Source organism: Heterodontus francisci, chromosome 3, assembly GCF_036365525.1.
Source record: "Heterodontus francisci isolate sHetFra1 chromosome 3, sHetFra1.hap1, whole genome shotgun sequence".
Classification (NCBI taxonomy): Eukaryota; Metazoa; Chordata; class Chondrichthyes; order Heterodontiformes; family Heterodontidae; genus Heterodontus; species Heterodontus francisci.
The window spans coordinates 45,449,984-45,471,869 of NC_090373.1; the positions used below are offsets into that span (position 1 = coordinate 45,449,984).

The following is a 21,886-nucleotide window of genomic DNA, read 5'->3' on the forward strand; positions in this document are numbered from 1 at the left end:
GATTTAAAAACAAGGATGTGAATTTTAAAATCAAGGCATTGCTCAACCAGGAGTCAATGCAGTTCAGTAAGCATAAGGGCGATGGGTGAATGGGATTTGGTTCAAGTTTGGATACCGGCAGCTGAGTTTTGGATGACCTCAAGTTCACGGAAGTTAGAATGCGGGAGGCTGGCCAGGTGTTTGTTGGAATAGTTAAATCTAGAGTTAACAAAGGCCTGGATGAGAGTTTCAGCAGATGAGCAGAGGCAGGGACGGAGTCAGCTGCTGTTTTGGTGGTGGAAGAAGGCAGTCTTAGTGATGGCGTGGTTACGTGGTTAGAAGCTCATCTTGGCACCAAATGCTACACTAAGATTGCAGGCAGTCTGGTTCACCCTCAGATAAAAGGGAGAAGGATGGAGTCAGGGGCGAGGGAACAGCTTGTGGTGGGAATCTAGTCTTAATTAGAGGAAATTTCTGAACAACAGGTTCTGGATGCCAGACAAGCAGTCAAACATTTTAGAGACAGTGGATGGGTTGAGAGCGCTGGTTGAGACAGCATACATGTGAAAACTGACCATTTTTTGGATGATGTCACCAAGAGGCAGCATGAAGATGAATAATAAGAGAGGGCCAAGGATAGCTCCTTGGGGAAACACCAGAGGTAACGGTGCGGAAGTGGGAAGAGAAGTCATTGAAAGTGACACTCTGACTACGATTAGATGGATAAGAATGGAACTAAATGAGAGCAGTCCCACCCAGCTGGACGAAAATGAAGAGGTGTTGGAGCAGGATGGTGTGTTCAACCATGTCAAAGGCTGCAGACAGATCAATAAGGATAAGAAACAGGAGGGATAGTTTACCTTTGTCACAGTCACATAGGATGCCATTTGTGACTTTGATAAGAGTCTTTTTGGTACTGCGGCAGGGCACAAACCTGATTGAAGAGATTCAAACACAGAATTCTGGGAAAGATGGGCATGGATGTGGGAGGCAACAGTATGTTCAACAACTTGAGAGGAAAGGGAGTTTGGAGATGGGGGGGGGGGGGGTGGTGGGATAGTTTGCAAGGACGGAGGGGTCAAGGGTTTGTTTTCTGAAGAGGTTTCTCTTCTGTTCCACTCCCTATCAAAACTCTTGTATTAACTCCTTCAAAAAACCCACTTTAAAACCTTCTGTCCTGGCAAACTACCACCTTAGCTCCAAACTCTCTTCCCCTCCAAAGATCTTTAAACATGTCATTGCCTGAAAATCTGTGCCAATTTAAATTAAAGGCACCATATAAATGCAAGTGGTTGTTATTTTCATTTGAATCTCTCTAACCAGGACCCTGTCACAGCACTGCAACGGTTCTAAAACATGTCACATATGACATCTTCTATGACTGTGACCATGATACATTATCCCTCCTTACCCTTAACATCTTTGCAGCCTTTGAAGCAGATGACCACAACACTCTCCTCAGTCATCCTGCTCAGTTGCCTGCTCTTACTTGGTTCCACTCTTAACTATTCGATTGTAGTTATCGCATCTCCAGCAATCTTTTCACATGCTCTCGCTGTGATGTGAAGGCCCCCACTCCCACTTCACAAGGACCAATCCTTGTCTCCCTTCTCTTCCTCACCTCTCTGCTGCCCCTTGACATCATCCACAAATATGACATTAGTTTCCACTGAAGACACCGAGCTTTACCTGTCTACCATCAACGTCAGGCTGCCAACATTCCAGATGTATCATGACCAGCTGGGCCATGGTACCACACACCAAACAGAAGATAGAGGGGAGAAAATTGGCAGAAGAAAACAATAGTTTAAACTAAATTTATACAGAAAAGGTATTCACTCATCTTGTGGGGGGAGTGGGGGGGGGGGGGGCCGGGAGAATGGCAAGAAAGACAATTTTTGCAGGAGGTAGATACAAGCATGAAGTGGTGAAATAGCACTTTTTAATCATGTCTACTATTTCAGTGCAATCTATGAGGATGGGAAGTTCACCCCTCTAGACCAAGATCAATTGTGGAAATGAAGAATTGTATAAGTCAGTAGTCCAAGTGTATGGCTGTGGAGCTCCCCCTTCAGAATCCACATCTGACCAGCAGTCGGTCATCAAAAGAACTCACCTGACTTATGAGAATTGCAAAAATGCACATACATTTTATGGGAAAATATCTGAAGACATTACATGGAAGTGTCCCATGCAGCCTGCAGGTGAAAATCATGTGCTTGAGGGACAGATTACTACGTCGCATTTTACATGCAACAGTGAAGCCCTTATAACCATTACCATATGGAAGATACTGAATATGAATCCCTCAGCCAGAGTATTTTGTCCAATTCTGGTTGCTGCACTTTAGGAGAGAGGGTACAGAGGAGATGGAGTAGATGGTAACAAGGACGAAGGACTTCAGTTACATAGAGAGACTGGAAGTTAGGATTGTTCTCCTTAGAGCAGAGAAGGCTACGCTTCATGGGATGCTCCGTTTCCCACACTTCTGCTTTCACCCCTAGCCCTTCCTTCCACAACCACGATACAGTTCCCCCTTGTCCTCACCTTCCACCCCACCAGCCTCCATATTCAACAGATCGTCCTCCACCATTTCCACTACCTCTAGCATCATGCCACCCCAAACATATCCTCTCCTCCCCTCCTCTTTCAGCATTCTCAGGGACCATTCCCTCAGTGACACCCTGGTCCACTTCTCAATCATCATGAATACTTCTCTCCTTCCAATGTAACTTCCCATACAAGAGCAGGAGATGGATCACCTGCCATTCCACCTTCTCCCTTTTTGCCATCCAAAGCCCCAAACACACTTTCCTGGTAAAACAGCGATTTACTTGCTCTGCTTTCAATTTAGGAAACTGTATTCGCTGCTCACGATCTGATCTCCTCTGCACTGGAGATTCATTGATCGCTTTGCGGAACACCTCCATTCAGTCCACAAGGGTGACTCCGAACTTCCGATCACCTGTCATTTGAATTTTCTGTCCCACATCCCACTGTCCTTGGCCTCCGACACGGCTTCAGTCAAGCTCAACACAAGCTCATGGAACAGCAGCTCAGCTTCCAATTAGGCACTTTACAGCTTTCCGGATTCAATACTGAGTTCAACAATTTCAGACCATAAACTTCGCCCCATTTCTTTTTTCCAAACAGCAGCTGTTGGTAATGATTATGCTATTCTCATTTACAACTCCTCGAGACCTATCTTTTGTTTCTTTACTTGTCCCATTACATCGCCCTTTGCCTCACACCACCATTCATTTTGTCATTTAATTTCTCCTGCCTTCCACCCTGTTACATATCTATCCCTTTGTTCTCTTCCCCCCCCCCCCACCCCACCATCACCCCACACCCCTACTTTTCCCTGCTTCTGTACTTGCTTAAACTCTGTACATCTCTAACTTTTTACAGTTCTGACGAAAGGTCATTGACCTGAAAGTTAACTCTGTTTCTCTCTCCACAGATGACAGCTGACCTGTGGGATATGAGGAGAATTTTTTTTATAAAGCAAGTTATGATGATCCGGAATGCACTGCCTGAGAATGGAATTGGATACATACTCGAGAAGAAAATGTTGCAGGATTATGGGGAAAGAGCCAGTACAGACACATCAGGCCAAATGGCCTCCTTCCGTGCTGCAAGGTTCCATGAATCCCCTGTTTATTTGATGCGGTTTCATTTTGCATCACCACTGAAAGAGAAATGCACAGGTAAATAATAAACTACCTGGGAAAACCCAAATTACAGTAGAAAGCTTGTCTTTTGTGTTAAGGCTATTAGCGTTACCACTTCAAGCACAAGGCCATATTTGTGTTGCCACGGAATCACTCATTCAGAATGAGCAACTGATGGTCAACAGAAATTAGAGAAAAATATTCCACATGAACGGAAGAGAGATGCTGGAGAGTTGATGCAAATAATTCATGACAGGGGTAGGAGTTCTGAAGTTTGCCTTTTATATTTAAAAAAAAATGGAACTGCATAATAACTAATCCCTCCACAACACAAGTCACATTCGACTTCTGGTTTACTTGAGAAATTTCCAAACGTTCCACTCAAAACCAGATGGGTTGCAATATAAATTCAGCACTCTGATTTGGTCAATATCTCAAACACAAACAAAGAACAGTGCAGCACAGGAACAGGCCATTCGGCCCTCCAGGCCTGCGCCGATCTTGATGACTGTCTAAACTAACACCTTCTGCACTTCCGGGGTCCGTATCCCTCTATTCCCATCCTATTCATCTATTTGTCAAGATGTCTCTTAAATGTCGCTATCGTACCTGCTTCCACCACCTCCCCCGGCAGCAAGTTCCAGGCACTCACCACCCTCTGTGTAAAGAACCTGCCTCGCACATCCCCTCTAAACTTTGCCCCTCTCACCTTATACCTATGTCCCCTAGTAACTGACTCTTCCACCCTGGGAAAAAGCTTCTGACTATCCACTCTGTCCATGCCACTCATAACTTTGTAAACCTCTATCATGTCGCCCCTCCACCTCCATCGTTTCAGTGAAAACACTACAGGAGAAGTCAGTTCGGGGTCTTGTCTATTTTAAAATAGTTAGTGTTCGTAGTTTTCCCTCAGCTAAACAAAGCAGTGTTTAATTCACTGTTTTAATTACAGTGGTTACTTTCTACACATGCAAAAGAAAGTAAATTAACAGAAAATCTCAACACACATACTTATTTAAATTTGTTCTCAAAAACCTGTACATTGGTGCAGTGATTTTATTCAAAATATTTTGAGGCAAGCAAACATTTGGCTTTTGATTTAAAGTATTAGATGACAAGCTGTAGCAGCACAGCAAATGCACTCAACAGATGTTTGCTGTCTCCAACAACAAATTTTCATGTCTGGTACTGCAGAATTCTTGCTGCCCACTCCCACCTTTTAAATATATTTCAACAGGGTATTATTAGGCCTGTGCAAAAAAAAATACAAAGCATATGTGTTTTGTCACTAACAGATGTCTATCAGAAGATATATAATTAACAGTGCGAGGCATTGTTCATTATCTCCCCCTCAACAAACTTCCAATGCGACTCAACATAATGACACAATACTTGTACACATGGGTCTCGTTTGTACACAGGTTCAGAGTGTTGAAGTCACAACTCCAGAGAAATGGTGGACCTTTTTGACTTCTATTGGGAAAGATCACCTGCAACTACATTTTGTATTAGATACAAGTGGCAGAGAAATCAACTTTTTACATCTATTTCATGAAAGCTGCAAAGCAAGAGAGAAAAGGCTCACCTGGCTACAAAGGAAAATAAAACAATTTTCAAACACCTCATTGAGAATTCAAGGTAAATGTGGAAACACAGACGAAATTATATTACAAGTTGGACAAGTATAATAGGATGTCCTCAGAGCATGAAACAGGGATGGCCATTTCACACAGTAATTTTACTGTAGATTTAATCAGGAGTAACCTTTTATTTATTGCTAATGTCAGTCTTTTGCTGGTATTTTACGTTCACTGAATTTTAATAAAATTGCAATTTCAGGGCTCCATGCAGACCCTTACAGCGATCAATTTTAGTGAGATAGGTAAATTAGTTAAAATGCAGCAATAGGATTTCCTTCCTGTGTATCCAGCCCACAGCATGATAAATACATTGAAGATTTGTTCAAAGAGCATTCCTGGGTTTTGCTCCTCCTGCATTTCTGTTGAGCATTTGTTCTCATTTTAAAAAAAAGCCAAGATAAATGCAGCATTTTCAATACTTTACAGCACATCTGCCAAAGGTAATCCGAGTTAGTGGTCACATCGCAGGGAGTCAGGGACCTCAAACTCTAAGATTAGAGCTCAAATGGCTTACAAGTGCTATCTAAGCATCAAGATGAGATTATCATCTTATAGAAACTCTTGGACTTTTATAGAATAAATATTATACATACACTGTAGAGTGTTTAAGTATTGTTATTTCAGTTTTGTGCTGGTAGATGTCAATGACCCCCCGCGCATACTGATGACGCCCACTTTTTCAATACCGAAGAATGAAAGCTTGTGAAACAAGTAGAGCAAGTTAATCTTACATTTACATAATGGGATAATCAGTGCTTTAAGGTAAAATAAACTGTAGTGTAATGTAAATCATTAGCTTATGCAGTCCTGATATGCAAGTGCTTTATATTTCTGTAGATCTTTTAATATTGTGCATCTTGTTTACGATTTGCATTGATTAATTTTAAAATGATTTAAGTTGTTTTCTTAAACACCAAATTTGATCTTGCGTTACAGTACAGGAACTTGCCTTCACACCATGCAGGTATACTGTTGCTGTACTGTTGCCAGACACATAACATAGAACATAGAACATTACAGCGCAGTACAGGCCCTTCAGCCCTCGATGTTGCGCCGACCTGTGAAACCATCTGACCTACACTATTCCATTTTCATCCATATGTCTATCCAATGACCACTTAAATGCCCTTAAAGTTGGCGAGTCTACTACTGTTGCAGGCATGGCGTTCCACGCCCCTACTACTCTCTGAGTAAAGAAACTACCTCTGACATCTGTCCTATATCTATCACCCCTCAACTTAAAGCTATGTCCCCTCGTGTTTGCCATCACCATCCGAGGAAAAAGGCTCTCACTATCCACCCTGTCCAACCCTCTGATTATCTTATATGTCTCGATTAAGTCACCTCTTCTCCTCCTTCTCTCTAACGAAAACAACCTCAAGTCCCTCAGCCTTTCCTCGTAAGACTTTCCCTCCATACCAGGCAACATCCTAGTAAATCTCCTCTGCACCTTTTCCAAAGCTTCCACATCCTTCCTATAATGCGGTGACCAGAACTGCACGCAATACTCCAGGTGCGGCTGCACCAGAGTTCTGTACAGCTGCAGCATGACCTCGTGGCTCCTAAACTCGATCCCCCTACTAATAAAAGCTAACACACCATATGCCTTCTTAACAGCTCTATTAACCTGGGTGGCAACTTTCAGGGATTTATGTACCTGGACACCAAGATCTCTCTGCTCATCTACACTACCAAGAATCTTCCCATTAGCCCAGTATTCTGCAATCCTGTTACTCCTTCCGAAGTGAATCACCTCACACTTTTCCGCATTAAACTCCATTTGCCATCTCTCAGCCCAGCTCTGCAGCCTATCTATGTCCCTCTGTAACCTACAACATCCTTCGGCACTATCCACAACTCCACCGACCTTCGTGTCATCCGCAAATTTACTAACCCACCCTTCTACACCCTCATCCAGGTCATTTATAAAAATGACAAACAGCAGTGGCCCCAAAACAGATCCTTGCGGTACACCACTAGAAACTATACTCCAGGATGAACATTTACCATCAACCACCACCCTCTGTCTTCTTTCAGCTAGCCAATTTCTGATCCAAAGCACTAATTCACCTTCAATCCCATACTTCTGTATTTTCTGCAATAGCCTACCGTGGGGAACTTTATCAAACGCCTTACTGAAATCCATATAGACCACATCCACGGCTTTACCCTCATCCACCTGTTTGGTCACCTTGTCAAAAAACTCAATAAGGTTTGTGAGGCACGACCTACCCTTCACTATCTCTAATGAACTTATTCTTTTCAAGATGATTATAAATCCTAACATGAATGATAAAAGCAAAATACTGCAAATTTCTGATGCAAGGTCACAGACCTGAAACATCAACTCTGCTTCTCTCTCCACAGATGCTGCCTGACCTGCTGAGTATTCCCAGCACTTACTGTTTTTATTACATAACACTTGTGAGTTCACTATGGAGATGAGCTGGCATGTTATGGAGCAGTAAAGGTGGGCAAAAGTTTCAGCATTAACAGTAATTAACTGATATTTTAATCAAAAGAAAGCATTGGTAAAGGGAAGACAATTTAGAAATGCTATCATCAAGCATTAATTTCAAAAATATTTCACCAAAATCAAACCATTAATACTCGGTTTACACCTAGGGTACAAGTGAAAAGAGATAGCTGCAGAGATGGTGGATGTGCGAGCTATGATTTTCCAAAATTCCTTAGATTCTGGAACAGTCCCATCAGATTGGAAGTTGGCAAATGTTACACCGCTTTGCAAGAAAGGAGGGCGAGAGAAAACAAAGACCTACAGGCCAGTTAGCCCAACATCAGTCGTTGGGAAAATACTGGAATCTATTATTAAGGAAATCTTAATAATGCACTTAGAAAAGCATAGTATGATTAGAATAAGTCAACATGCTTTTACAAAAGGGAAATCCTGTTTGACAAATTTATTAGAGTTTTTGGAGGACGTAACTAGTAGGGTAGATAAAGGGGAACCAGTAGATGTAGTATACCTGGATTTCCAAAAGGCATTCGATAAGGTGCCACACAAAAGGTTAAGAGGTAAGACAAGGGCTCATGGAGTTCGGGGTAAGATATTAGCAAGGATAGATGATTGGTTAACAGACAGGAAGCAATGAATGGGCATAAACAGGGCATTTTCAAGTTGGCAGGCAGTAAATAGTGGAGTGCCACAAGGATCAGCGCTGGGGCCTCAGCTATCTTAATAACTCAGATGAAGAGACAGAGAGTAATGAATCTAAGTTTGCTGATGATACAAAGATAGGTGGAAAGATAAGCTGTGGGGAGGACACAGAGAGGCTGCAAAGAGATATAGACAGGTTAAGCGAGTGGGCAACAAGATGGCTGATGGAGTATAATGTAGGGAATTATGAAGTTATGCACTTTGGTCATAAAAACAGAAAAACAGAATATTTGTTAAAAGGTGAAACTTTTAAGTGTCGATGCTCAAAGAGACTTGGGTGTGCTTGTCCAAGGAACACAGAAAGTTAACATGCATGTAGAGCAAGCAATTAGGAAGGCAAATGGCATGTTGGCCTTTATTGCAAGGGGGTTGGAGTACAGGAATAACAAAGTATTTCTACAATTGTACAGGCTTTTTGTGAGACCATATCTGGAGTACTGTATGCAGGTTTAGTCTCCACATTTAAGAAAGGACATACTGGAATTGGACGCCGTGCAGCAAAGGTTCACGAGATTGGTCCCTGGTTAAGGGGCCTATTATTTAGAACTGAGATGAGGAGAAATTACTTCACTCAAAGGGTTGTGAATCTTTAGAATTCTCTACCCGAGGGTTGTGGATTCTCCATCATTGAATACATTTAAGGCGGGGATAGATAGATTTTTGTTCTCTCAGGGAATCAAGGGATATGGCGAGCGGGCGGGTAAGTGGAACTGAATCCTGAGATCAGCCATGATCATTTTGAATGGCAGAGCAGGCTCAATTGGCCATATGGTCTACTCCTGCTCCTATTTCTTGTGAAAATGTGCAGCTGATTACCAGAAAACAACAGTCAGAAACTAGCTTCATAATTTAAGTAACTGTTAGTTTGACTCAAATGTTACAATTCAGAATTAAGGCAGATTTGGGCTGTTTCATTGTCTCCACTTGAGGGAGCTAAAGGTAAAAAAAAAAAAAATTAAGGTTTTGACTTTACTAAGATTAAAGAGGGAGAAAATTATACAGGATAAGCATTGGCGTGAATTTAGTTGTGGTAATAACAGTGCAACAGTCAGCATTTGCTGTCATCCCTCCACTGAAACTGATGGAAATTTCGGGAGTTTGGACTTGCATAGACTAATGCAGAAATCCATGATGAGGTTCCTACAGATGGTTAACTCCAAAGGAATCATGAATTGATAAGAACTTCCATTCTAATACGGTTAATCTCGTTATAAAACCTGGAAAAAATTACGCCTTGTTGAATGAGGTTTAACTGGGTTTTTAACAGCGTATTAACTTCATAATTACTGCTGAATACCATTAATGACTCCAAAAAGATAATTTTACATTTGTGGAATGTCACATTTCTCCACAACGATTTAAAAATTCCATCGATATTTAAAAGCATAAACTTTTTTTTTTTAAGGAGTCTGGATCTTTATTTTAGCTTCTATCTTAATAGTCATACATTTATTTCTCCAGCTGAAAATTTAAATTAAAAGTGAAGGATTTTAAGTGCTTTTAAATTCCTGGTTTGCTTTGCGTGAATACATCAATTTGATTGGTTGCCTACCAGCTGTCTGCCATCACTGCTACTGAACGCCAAGACATCCCCTTGATACGACACCAGATTTAAAATGCCGCTGGCAAAGGGGAAATTCCCACCAAAGAGATCGCTAGAACTTTGTGGGTAGCTTTCTTCAAGGTCAGCATCGAACACCCTTGCTTTGTCGCTGACTGCAAAATCCAGGCTATTATCCCATATAAATGCCCCCTCGTTGATAGTACCAGTGATTTATTTAATAGAAACAATTACAAGCATTCACCTTATAAACAAAATATGTTAAAAAGTCAGAAGTAGATCTTGATGCAGCTATTTAACCTCTTGGCATCATGGTATTTTGATTAACTGTATGGAACCTAGAGTGAAGTTTACTTCCTATACTTCGGATTAAATGCATGTAGGTGCTCTCATCTATCTACAAGTATTGGACGAATAGGCAATGTAGAAGAGCAAAAGGGACAGTGAAGTTAGTTGAACGTTTAGGGATATTGGAACAGGTGTAGGCCATTCAGCCCATCATGGGTCTTCTGCCATTCGATGAGATCATGACTGATCTGCATTCTATCTCCAAATGGGTGTCTTGGCTCACAGTCGAAAGAAAACCACAGGAATTGGGATCAGTGAATGCTATGCTCATTCTTGTGATGATGTGATGGAACATTTTAGCTACAGGTGGCTCAGAGTTTCCCTCCAGTGCACGGTTTCGAGGATATCCCTCCACCCCTTCTCCGGTGGTCTTGGGATAATTCAGAAGTAATGGCAAAAGGAAATCAGAGTTCCTCTTAAGAGCGGATATGAGGTGTTACGTCAATGCTCTGTGCTAAATTAGCTGATATCAGCTAGGTTTGGCATTGGGAGCAGTGCATTTTTCCTTAGTAGGTCTGAGGGTGGAACATGGAAAATAACAGCTGGCTTCCTGCTTCTGATTGCTATGCAGCTGGCCCAACTGAAATATGAGAGAGCAAGAGCATGAAAATATACAAAAGATAGTGGATGAACAATAGTATATGAGAGCAAGCACAAGCATAAGAGAGACAGCAAACACACGAGAGAAAGAGAGAGGCAAATACAAACTGTGGGCGTAGATATCAGGTGAGGATAAGATTAGAGCCATCTGTAATGCTCCCAATGATCAAACAGCATGCAAACACATAACTGATAAAATTTGCATTTGAACTAGCTACCAGACAAAAGCCAGTGCTCATATAACCATACAGCAGAATGCACAGGAGAACCACCGGAGAAAGAACAAGTTCAGTGAGTTAAGGAAGGATCCAACCCAGGTTTACAATACAAAAAAGTTAGCAAACAGAGTCAGCGGATGGATAGAGTGCAAAATAGCTATAATCTTGTGGAGACATGTCCATCTTCACATTGAGGATACCCTCATTCGTGTTGTGTGGCACTACCACCGTGCTAAATGGGATAGATTTTGAACAGATTTAGCAATGCAAAACTGGGCATCCATGAGGCGCTGTGGGCCTTCAGCAGCAGCAAAACTGTACTCAACCACAATCTGTAACCTCATGGCCCGGCATATCCCCCACTCTACCATTACAATCAAGCTGGGAGACCAACCCTGGTTCAATGAAGAGTACAGGAGTAGCACCAGGCAAACCTAAAAATGAGGTGTCAACCTGGTGAAGCTACAACCCAGGACTACGCATGCCAAACTACATAAGCAGCATGCAATAGAGCTAAGCGATCCCACAACCAATGGATCAGATGTAAGCACCGCAGTCCTGCCACATCTAGCCCTGAATGGTGGTGGACAATTAAACAACTAACAGGAGGAGGTGGCTCCACAAATATCCCCATCCTCAATGATGGGGCAGCCCAGCACATCAGTGCAGAAGATAAGGCTGAAGCATTTGCAACAATCTTCAGCCAGAAGTGCCGAGTGGATGATCCATCTCAGCCTCTTCCTGAGGTCCCCTATTCACAGACGCCAGTCTTCAGCCAATTCGATTCACTGCACGTAATATCAAGAAATGACTGAAGGCACTGGATACTGCAAAGGCTATGGGCCCTGACAACATTCCGGCAATAGTACTGAAGACCTGTGCTCCAGAACGTGCTGCGCCCCTAGCCAAGCTGTTCCAGTACAGCTACAACACTGGCATCTACCCAGCAATGTGGAAAATCGCCCATGTATGTCCTGTACACAAAAAGCAGGACAAATCCAACCCGGCCAATTACCGCCCCATCATTTTACTCTCGATTGTCAGTAAAGTGATGGAAGGTGTTGTCGACAGTGCTATGACGTGCTTGGCAATAACCTGCTCAGTGATGCTCAGTTTGGGTTCCACCAGGGCCACTCAACTCCTGACCTCATTACAGCCTTGGTTCAAACGTGGACAAAAGAGCTGAACTCTTGACATCAAGGCAGCATTTGACTGAGTATGGCATCAAGGAGCACCCCACGCTCCTGATCTTTGGGCGCCCTGTGCGGAGGGGTGTGGGCCGGGAGGGGGATCTCCTCGTCGGTCTGCTCCTGGGCCTGGCCAAGGTGGCAATTCACAGGTCCGGGTTGCGGGCCGTTGGTGGGTACATCCTCCCCGATTGCCTGCCCCTCTTCCGCGGTTACGTTAGTGCCCGGGTGTCCCTGGAGAAGGAGCTTGCAGTGTCCGCCGGTACGCTTGAGGCCTTCCGCGACCGGTGGGCACCGCAGGGACTGGAGTGCATCGTCGACATCGAGAATGGCATTTTAATTTGAGTTTTTGATTTATTTATCTGTTTTTAATAAAGTTATTTTAAAAATGTAAATATGTATATAAAGGGGGCCTGAGGAATAAAGGCCCCCTCGAAATAAAAGGGGCCTGGGGTATAAAGGCGACCTAAAAAAAGAGCGCTAGCAAAACTGGAGTCAATGGGAATCATGGCAAAAACTCTCCGCTGGTTGGAGTCATATCTAGTGCAAAGGAAGATGGTTGTGATTGTTGGAGGACAATCATCTCAGCTCCAGGACATCACTTCAGGAGTTCTTCAGGGTAGTGTCCGAGGCCCAACCATCTTCAGTTGCTACATCAATGACCTTCTCTCCATAATGTCAGAAGTGAGGATGTTCGCTGATGATTTTACAATGTTCAGAAACATTTGCAACTCCTCAGATACTGAAGTAGTCAGTGTAGAATGTACCAAGACTTAGACAATACCCAGGCTTAGGCTGATAAGTGCCAAGTAACATTCGTGCCACACAAGTGCCAGGCAATGACTATCTCAAAGAAGAGAGAATCTAACCATCTCCCCTTGACATTCAATGACATTATGATCACTGAATCTCCCACGATCAACCTCCTGGGGGTTACCATTGACCAGAAACTGAACTGGAGCAGCCATATAAATACAACAGTTACAACAGCAGGTCGGAGGCTAGGAATCTTGTGGTGAGTAACTCACCTCCTGACTCCCCAAAGCCTGTCCACCATCTACAAGGCATAAGTCAGTAGTGTGATGGAATACTCTCCACTTGCCTGGATGGGTGCAGCTCCAACAACACTCAAGAAGCTCAACACCAACCAGGACAAACCAGCCCACTTGATTGGCACCCCATCCACAAACATTCACTCCCTCCACCACCGACGCACAGTGGCAGCAGTGTGTACCATCTACAAGATGCAGTAAGCAACACACCAAGGCTCCTTAGACAGCACCTTCCAAAGTCACGACCTCTACGACCCAGAAGGACAAGGGCATTGTTGCATGGGAACACCATCCCCTCAGGTTCCCCTCCAAGACACACACCACCGATTTGGAACTGTATTGCCATTCCTTCACTGTCGCTGGGTCAAAATCCTGGAACTCCTTTCCTAACAACACTGTGGGTGTACCTACCCCCCATGGACTGCAGTGGTTCAAGAAGGCAGCTCACCACCACCTTCTCAAGGACAAATAGGGATGGGCAATAAATGCTGGCCTGGCCAGCGACACCCACGTCCCATAAATGAATTTTAAAAAATTCATACTAGGCAAAGACAGAGACTCATGAAACAATAAAATTCATGGATAAATTGAGACACTAAAACAAAACAGTGCTAAAGAAAGGCATATGTTACAACTAGAGCCAATAATACTAAAGGCACTGTAGAATATTGAAAATGTAAGGTGGAAGCAAAAAGGGAAATCAGAATGCTAAAAGGAAAAATGAAAAAGGGTTGCAGATAATATAAATGGAAAAAAAGGCTTCCAGCTCTCTGTCCTAAATATCTTCAATTTAATTTTATATCCATGTCCCCATATTTTATGCTCCTCAGTCACTGGAAACAGTCTGTTTCTATCTACCCTGTCCCAACCCTTTATAATTTTAAACACGTTTAAAAAAAAAAAGTCAGGGTTGGCAAATTTAAAAGAAAGTTTTTTGAAGAAGTCATCAGTTGGAAAGTTAAAAGAATAAACATAAGATTCTGTGATTATGGATTTTCAGAAGGTGCTCAAGCAAGGTGAATCATAGGAGACGTGTTAATAGTATAGAATAAGAGGAAACGTGCAGCATGGGTAGAATGTTGGCTTGACAGAAAAAGATTTAGTTAAACAGACTGGTGAAGGGTCAGTAATGGATACACTTCTGTTCTCAGTATACACAGACGATCTGAATTTTGATATGACGAACACAATTCTGTTGATGCTACAAAAATAGGGAGTTCAACAAACAGCGAAGGAGGCTATAAGGGATTTCAGGAAATCGCAGGCAGGCATTGGCTTCAGATGCAAATTATTGTGGAATAAGTGTGAGGTAATACAATGGAGGAAAAGCAAGGAACGGAGTACACATTTAGTAACAAATACTGAAGCTTGTGGAGAAACAGAAATATGGAGGGGCTCAAATATGCAATTCCTTGAAAGTGCAAGTATAGGTAGATAAAGCCACAAAAGGCCAATTGCATTATGTGTTTTATAAATAGTTGTATAGAGTACAAGAGCAAAGAGGTAATGATAAATTGATGTGAGGCAATGGCTGTGCCACCATTAAGAGCAATTCCGGGCACCCTAATGTAGGAACAATATTGAAGTCATAGAGAGCATACAGTGTTTATTCATAAGGAGATTGATGCATAATGAGTCTTCAAAATTCCTTGTAATCAACCTACCCTGCTGACAATAACCAATCCCAAATTGATTTGACCTTATTCTTTAAAGTTTTGTTTCTGGGAAATACAGTAACGGATATGAGCTAGCTATTTTATCTTTTTCAATAACCCAAACAGAAATGAAGGCAGGACCATGAAAATTGTCAGTGGGTCCCAAACAATAGCACAAACTGGAGGGAGTGAATACTTCCTTGTTTAGAAGCAAGAATCTGCAGTAATAAAGGAGTTAGAAAAATTGATTGAAGAATAGCTCGTTTATTGAAGCAACCCTAACCCTACTGTAGGCTTTGATGCTCTGAAAGCTAGAGGCAATAGTGAGGAGAAGGCAACTGCTCCCTGGGCCTAATAGGATTAAGGAAACTTGTGAATGTGAAAGGAATGCTAAAGATTTGCAAAAGCCATATGTGTCTCATTCTCTAGTTTGCTACACCGAGTTCAAAACAAGAATTCATTCAATCTCCTTTCAAAATATAGATCACTTTTATCTTCCGTACTTCCCCACCCTTTTCCCTCTCCACTCTCCCCCAACTTTATCATTCAAGGTGTCCAGGCACGTCCTGGAGTTAATAAACTGATTGCTGCCATTGATTGGCTGGTAAAGGGCCACTTACAATCCTGACTTGGAACTATATCGCCATTCCTCCACTGTCACCGAGTCAAAATCCTGGAACTCCCTTCCTAACAGCACTGTGGATGTACCTACACCACATGGACTGCAGCGGTTCAAGAAGGTGGTTTACCACCACCTTCTCAAGGGAACTTACGGATGGCCAATAAATGCTGGCCTTGCCAGTGAAGCTCACATCCCAAGAACAAATATTTTAAAAGTCCAAAATTTCAAGTGTATCACTTAGGTTGAAGGCATATCCCTCAAACTGAAAAAAATGGGCAGCAGATGACATATCCCTAAAACTGAAACTGGGCAGCAGATACGTACCATGCATGTGTTATAAAAGTGCTTCCATTCTTTGTTAAATATTTTTTTGAGGACTCATTTGAAGTGTGGAAATAGATTCACTTTGGAAGACTGAAGATTTCATAGACGCTGAACTTTGCTTTTTTTGTTGCATGTTCACAGTAAGGACACTGAGGGGTCTTGTTTGAAAACAACCTTTACTGGAAATCACATGCCTCAAGCTCAATAAACAACAGAAACCTTGGTGGCTTGAGGGAGATATTTAGAGAAGTGACACGTCAAGATTTATGAGGATCAGGAGGTGGTTTTGCTTCTGAGATATTGTTTTGGTTCAGTTGCGGTGTAGACAGTGTTGCAAAGCAGTTGGTTTTGTAGCCTGCTGAAAAAGAAACCCCCAGCTCATCTTTCCTGCACCTCTGCAACAGACCCGGAGAAATCCAGTGTCAGCTCCTCTTTCTCTACCTCTTTGAAAAAACTCTGCGAATACAGAGTGTGATAACTGAAACCCCTGATGCCACATGTCTCCTGGAAAGCCTAGCAGACTATTGATCGACATCTCCAGAATGAACTGCTTCTGAAAAGATCCCAGTGACCCGTCTCCATATATCCGGACGCCAGACCAAAAGGGATAACTGACATCCTTCCATATCTTCTTTCTTTTTCTTCAAGAATTAGTAAGTATTTGGCTAAAGTATTCCCTTTTTGGCTTTTTTTTTGGGTAAAAGACCTCTGCAGAGAGAATTTCTTTATATTTTTTCCTGTGTGTATGTGTGTGTGTGTGTTTGTGGGGGCGGGGGGGTTATTTAAAAAGGAAACTTTCATATTTCAATCTGTGTGTTAACGCTTTGCTTCGTTACTGGATAAGTCTTGTTTTATAATAAAATGATATTGTTGTTTATTAAAGAAACCCGGTTGGTGTATTTTATTCTGGGACAAAGAGTACAATATATGATTGACCGCATCGGCAACTGGGTAAACATTTAAATATATGTGGTGACCTGCGGCAAAGTGGAACCAGGTCATAACATGAGTGCGGTTGTAAACGTTTATCCTTTGAGAAGCTTCAAGCAAAATCTGACCTAAAGCATGGCCATTTCACAAAAATACAAAGAAGTCAGGGCTACGGTGTATTCAGTGTTTTACAAGGCCCAATCCCAGAGACACACAGAAATGGCAACAAAAAATTCTCAGAAGTTCATTATCTTTGCAGTCAGCCTGCTTTTTTTTTTAAAGCTAGGACTAGTTTTCCAGTTTTGTAAACTTACTAACTTCTCAAGAACCATCATTTGTCTTTAATGCAGTCTTGAAATGATTTGTTCATTTTCCCTACTCTCTGATCTGTGATTTGGAGGAACTCCGTGATAACTTGAGAGTTTAATTACATAACAAAGGCCGGACTTTGATGTTCAGGCGGTGCTCCACCCACTGGCTAAAAAGTCAGGGGAGAGCCCACCTCCGCGGGGCCTGGAAGCCACACGGCAATTTTGCGTGGCCCAGACCCTTAACTGGCCTTGGTCAGGACTTCCACCCCACTGAGGCAGGAAGTCCCATCTCTAAGTGCTGCCGGCCAATGAGAGGGCTGGCAGCTCCTCAATCCCAGCAGTGCCACCGGGGACAGTGGCCACTGCTGGGACTGCACCCATCGAGAGGAGCCACCATGGATCCAGCCTGGGAACAATTCAGTGGGGATGGGGCTTCGCTGGGGACAGTCGGCTGGGCCCCAGCGAAGGGGGGTTGGGTGTCACACTGTAGGGCAGGGGTGTAGTTTTAGCGGGGGTGGCCCGTCAGTGGGATTGAGGGTGCCTGATCAGGTGGTCCACTCCCCAGCCCACTAGGTGGCTGCCTGGTATGATTAGGCGGCCTCCTCAGGTGAAGGGCCCATCTGCCGTGGAAGGAGGCCCTTAAGTGGCAATTAATTGGCCACTTAACGGCCTCATTTGGCCTGGGGCAGGCAGGCCGTTTGTAACCTCCCCCGCTGTGGGTAAAATAGCAGGGGCGGGTAGGCAATGGGATTGTGCCCCCTGCCTCCCACTCGATTTTACACCCCCTGCTCCCCTGAGCCCATTCCCAGGGTAGAGTGGGGAGGGGAGGGGGCGGGGCGTAAAATTCCAGCCAAAGTGTGTTTGTTTTAGTGGCTACATAATGGCCCATATCTTGCTGGAAAAATAACATTGAGTTCACCCTGCTCGCCATTATTAATTCACAATTTGGCCAGGAGGTTCAGGTGAAAAAGCAATATACACGAGTTGTGAGCCACCATAATATGTCAGTCAATTTACGCCACTCAACCTCCTTGTTCTTTTAAAACCTTGCTGAATTAGCACAGTAACTCAAAACCTAACACCAGTACCCTTTTGACATGACTTCTGGGCAATTCTGTCCACACAACGATTATGTCCCATAACATGACTGAAATACTACTTACAGAAAACTTCAAATATTTTGTATACAAAGCAAAGGGTGGGACTGGACAGATTTACCGGGGATATAATAATCATTGAAGTGACAGCAAATGAAGGGCACATGATATTTTCCAGCTATTAAACGGAATGTCTGTACGATTTGGAGAGCTGTAAATCAAGCACATTGACCTCCAGGCCCAATTTTCACTTGGTGAGCCCCTGAAGTATCAATCTCAGGGCAATGATCTGATGAATATTCACACCATTAGGTTATATATATTTCCACTGCGCTCAACATGTGTTGAATATTTAAATTTTCAAAAATGAAAATAAATTATATTTTTCGCCATCTTTGATTGACTTGATCAACTTTCCACCATACGTATGCCTTTTTGGGTACCCTGAGCCTATATCAATGAAAACTAGTCAATCATTTGAATTCCTAGAACTACTTATGTAACATTTTCTTGTAAGGAATTAAACCCACATACTAAATCCATTATAATGTTTATAATTGCTTTCAATACTACAGGTCACTCAACCCATTATCTTCCTTTGGTTGTTTGGAGAATTTTCCCCCTTCTTTTTTTTATTGTCCTCCAACCAACACAGCAACTTACTGATCTTTTCGTATTCATTATGTAGAAAGGGTTACATTCAAAATATTAGCCTCTCTTTTCTCTCATAAATGCTGAAGGATCTGATACACAAGTCCAGCATTTTCCATTTTTATTTCAAATTTATAGCATTGTCAGTTCTTTTTCTTTTTATTAGTCCTAGTTTAATATTATTTTCAAGACTGCAAACGACTTCCCTCAGTTATTTCACATTTTACATATATCTGCCAGTAACAATGGTCAGTAAAGGCCTGCTCGGGTCAGGAAAAAGAAACCCGACCTGAACCCGACAGAACCACATGGGACCCGAGCCCGACGCGGCCCTCGTCCTTCCATTTTTTCCCACACCCGCACTCTAGTACAGTACTGTACTGTATGTGTGTAGACTAGAGTCCTGACAGTGTTCATTTAATATTTTTTATATCAATACTGTATATTTTATAATAATTAATCACTCAGGACCTTCCTGGTCTCTGCATCTCAGCTGCTCACTGGATAAACTTGCAGCAAGTATTTCAACCTGCAAAGCAGGAGTCTAGGTAATGTATAATGATATTTTCTGAGCCTTCGGGCAATTGCTGTGTTTATTTTAAGCAATATAGATACTGGTACAGTGTGGCACAACTCCATGGGTTTCTGTTTAACACGTGACCAAACAATCACTGACTTTGTGGCTCCAATTTCATCTTTTTAAACAAGTCCAATTAATACTGTGTATCCGACCCGGACCTGGCCCGACCTGAGCCAAGCCCTGAATCCAGACCCGGAAGAGCAACCCGATCCGAGCCCAACATGTCGTCAGGTCCCGTCGGGTAGCAGGCCTTTAATGCTAAGTATCAATCTGTCAAAGTAATTTACACGCAAATACCCGAGTTTTTGTTTCAAGGCCAAGAAAACTTGAATTGTAATTAAACATTGCCAATCAACTGTACACATCATTTTCAACAAAATGTAAAGTGTAACCAAGATGATAAATCATTGAACACATTTTACACAGCTGGTTTTCCTTACAAATCAAAAATTACATTACTGACAGCTTTTCAACCAGACTGATATAAATGGAATTCATAAAAATAAACATGGAGCTAAGTGGCTTCAAGTCCATTTCTCCAGTTTCTGTCCAACTATGCAAGAAAAATAAAATAATCCTCCAGATTTACCTACACAATGAAAAGGAATCTGTGGAATCTACTGAGTAATATCAGAGGCTTTCTGATCATCGAAAAGAACACATTTCCTACTTAGAGGGGGCATTATGACATTTGGGCAATAGTTCAAGCTGACACCCAGATACAAAACACTGAAAAAAACTCAACACAAGTCCTTTCACGAACTATCAATTGCCAATTTTGAAAAAGCTTAATCTGGTTTTGAAAGATCCTTGCAATTTTACTCATAAAAAGATCAATCCAGCTGAGTTTTTCCAAACATAACAATATTATAAACATATACTCAATTCCAACATAATTTTCCGACAGGAGAAAGTACCTTCCGCTCTTGTTTCTGCTTCAGTTGCTGAAGTTCCACACTCCCGACTGCATTCGCCAGTTCTTTCATCTTCTTCTCATAGTGCTCTTTTAAACGACTTAGGTCCTGCGAAAGCTAAACCAAAAAAAGCTTATTCAGCCACATACAGCTTGGTATCTAATGGCTGAATATATCCTGTTACTTAGAAGCAAAATATTGAAATTCAAGAAAATAATTTGCATGACTCGGATGTCAGACACAGCTCACCTGATAGCACTCTCACCTCTCAGTCAGGAAGTTGTGGGTTCAAGTCCCACTCCAGAGACATGAGCACAAAATCTAGGCTGACACTACAGTGCAGTACTGAGGGAGTGCAGCATTGTCGAATTTCCCATCTTTCAGATGAGACGTTAAACCGAAGTGCTGTCTGCCCTCTCAGGTGGGCTTAAAAAAAATTAAGTGACACTATTTCAGAGAAGAGCAGACTCCCCAGTGTGCTGGCCAATATTTATTCTGCAGCCAATACCACTAAAACAAATAATCTATTCATTATTACATTGCTGTTTGTAGAAACTTGCTGTGTGCAAATTAGTTGGCGTGCTTTCTATAGTACAACAGTAACTACACTTCAAAAATACTTAACTGGAATGTCCTGAGGTTGTAAAATGCAAGTTCTTTCTTTTACTTATTAAGTCAAGTTACAATCATGGTTAACCTAGAAAACAAGACTCCAGTAATACCACAAAGTGCAGTGTTATGGAGACAGTCCAGTTTAACAGGCCTCTATTGTGACAATTCTGCATCTAAGAATCCAAAAATATTACATGTATAGAAAATACTTTAAAGGGAAAATTACTATGGGAGAGTTTGGATGGGACTGAATTTAAGTGATTCTTCTTAGAGGAAATAGGAAATCTTGGGCACTGTTTTAATCTTCTCACACAATTAGCTGAAAATCCAGCTGATCAGCTCTAAAAAGCTGGAAAACAGCTGCTCAGTGGAATGGAGTCACAGGTCAGCAACCAATAACAACAACCTAAAAACAGGATTCTTCTGGCTCCTAAATAAAAGATTTAGTGACAACAACTTAAACCTCCAATACCAGGTAGGTATTCAGTGGTGCAGAATAATTGCCATTCTCTAGATTAGCGTTCAGCATCAACAAGTGCGGATCTACACTTTATACATCATCAAATAAAGGCATTTGGAAGATGGATCTGTTTACAACAGTTGCCCAACATAGAAGTGATGTTGCAGAGCAGAACGGCAACTATGAAGCTAAATAAAATGTCTGAGTACGTCCAAAAAGTTCAAGGATGTAATACGTTACAAATACTTTAAAGTCTGTGCTACTGTTAGCACACACTGGCTGAAGGAGTTAAC

General features: G+C 42.2%; 1 protein-coding gene across 4 annotated transcripts in view; it reads right to left on the reverse strand.

The window, feature by feature from the left end:
• arhgef10 (Rho guanine nucleotide exchange factor (GEF) 10) overlaps positions 1–21,886 on the reverse strand; it is a 346,362-nt gene that overhangs the window by 178,687 nt on the left and 145,789 nt on the right. For all 4 annotated transcript variants that reach the window (XM_068021752.1, XM_068021735.1, XM_068021744.1 and 1 more), the window contains exon 9: positions 20,525–20,638. In XM_068021752.1, the coding sequence (XP_067877853.1) occupies positions 20,525–20,638 (114 nt within the window). The remainder of the gene's footprint in view (positions 1–20,524; positions 20,639–21,886) is intronic.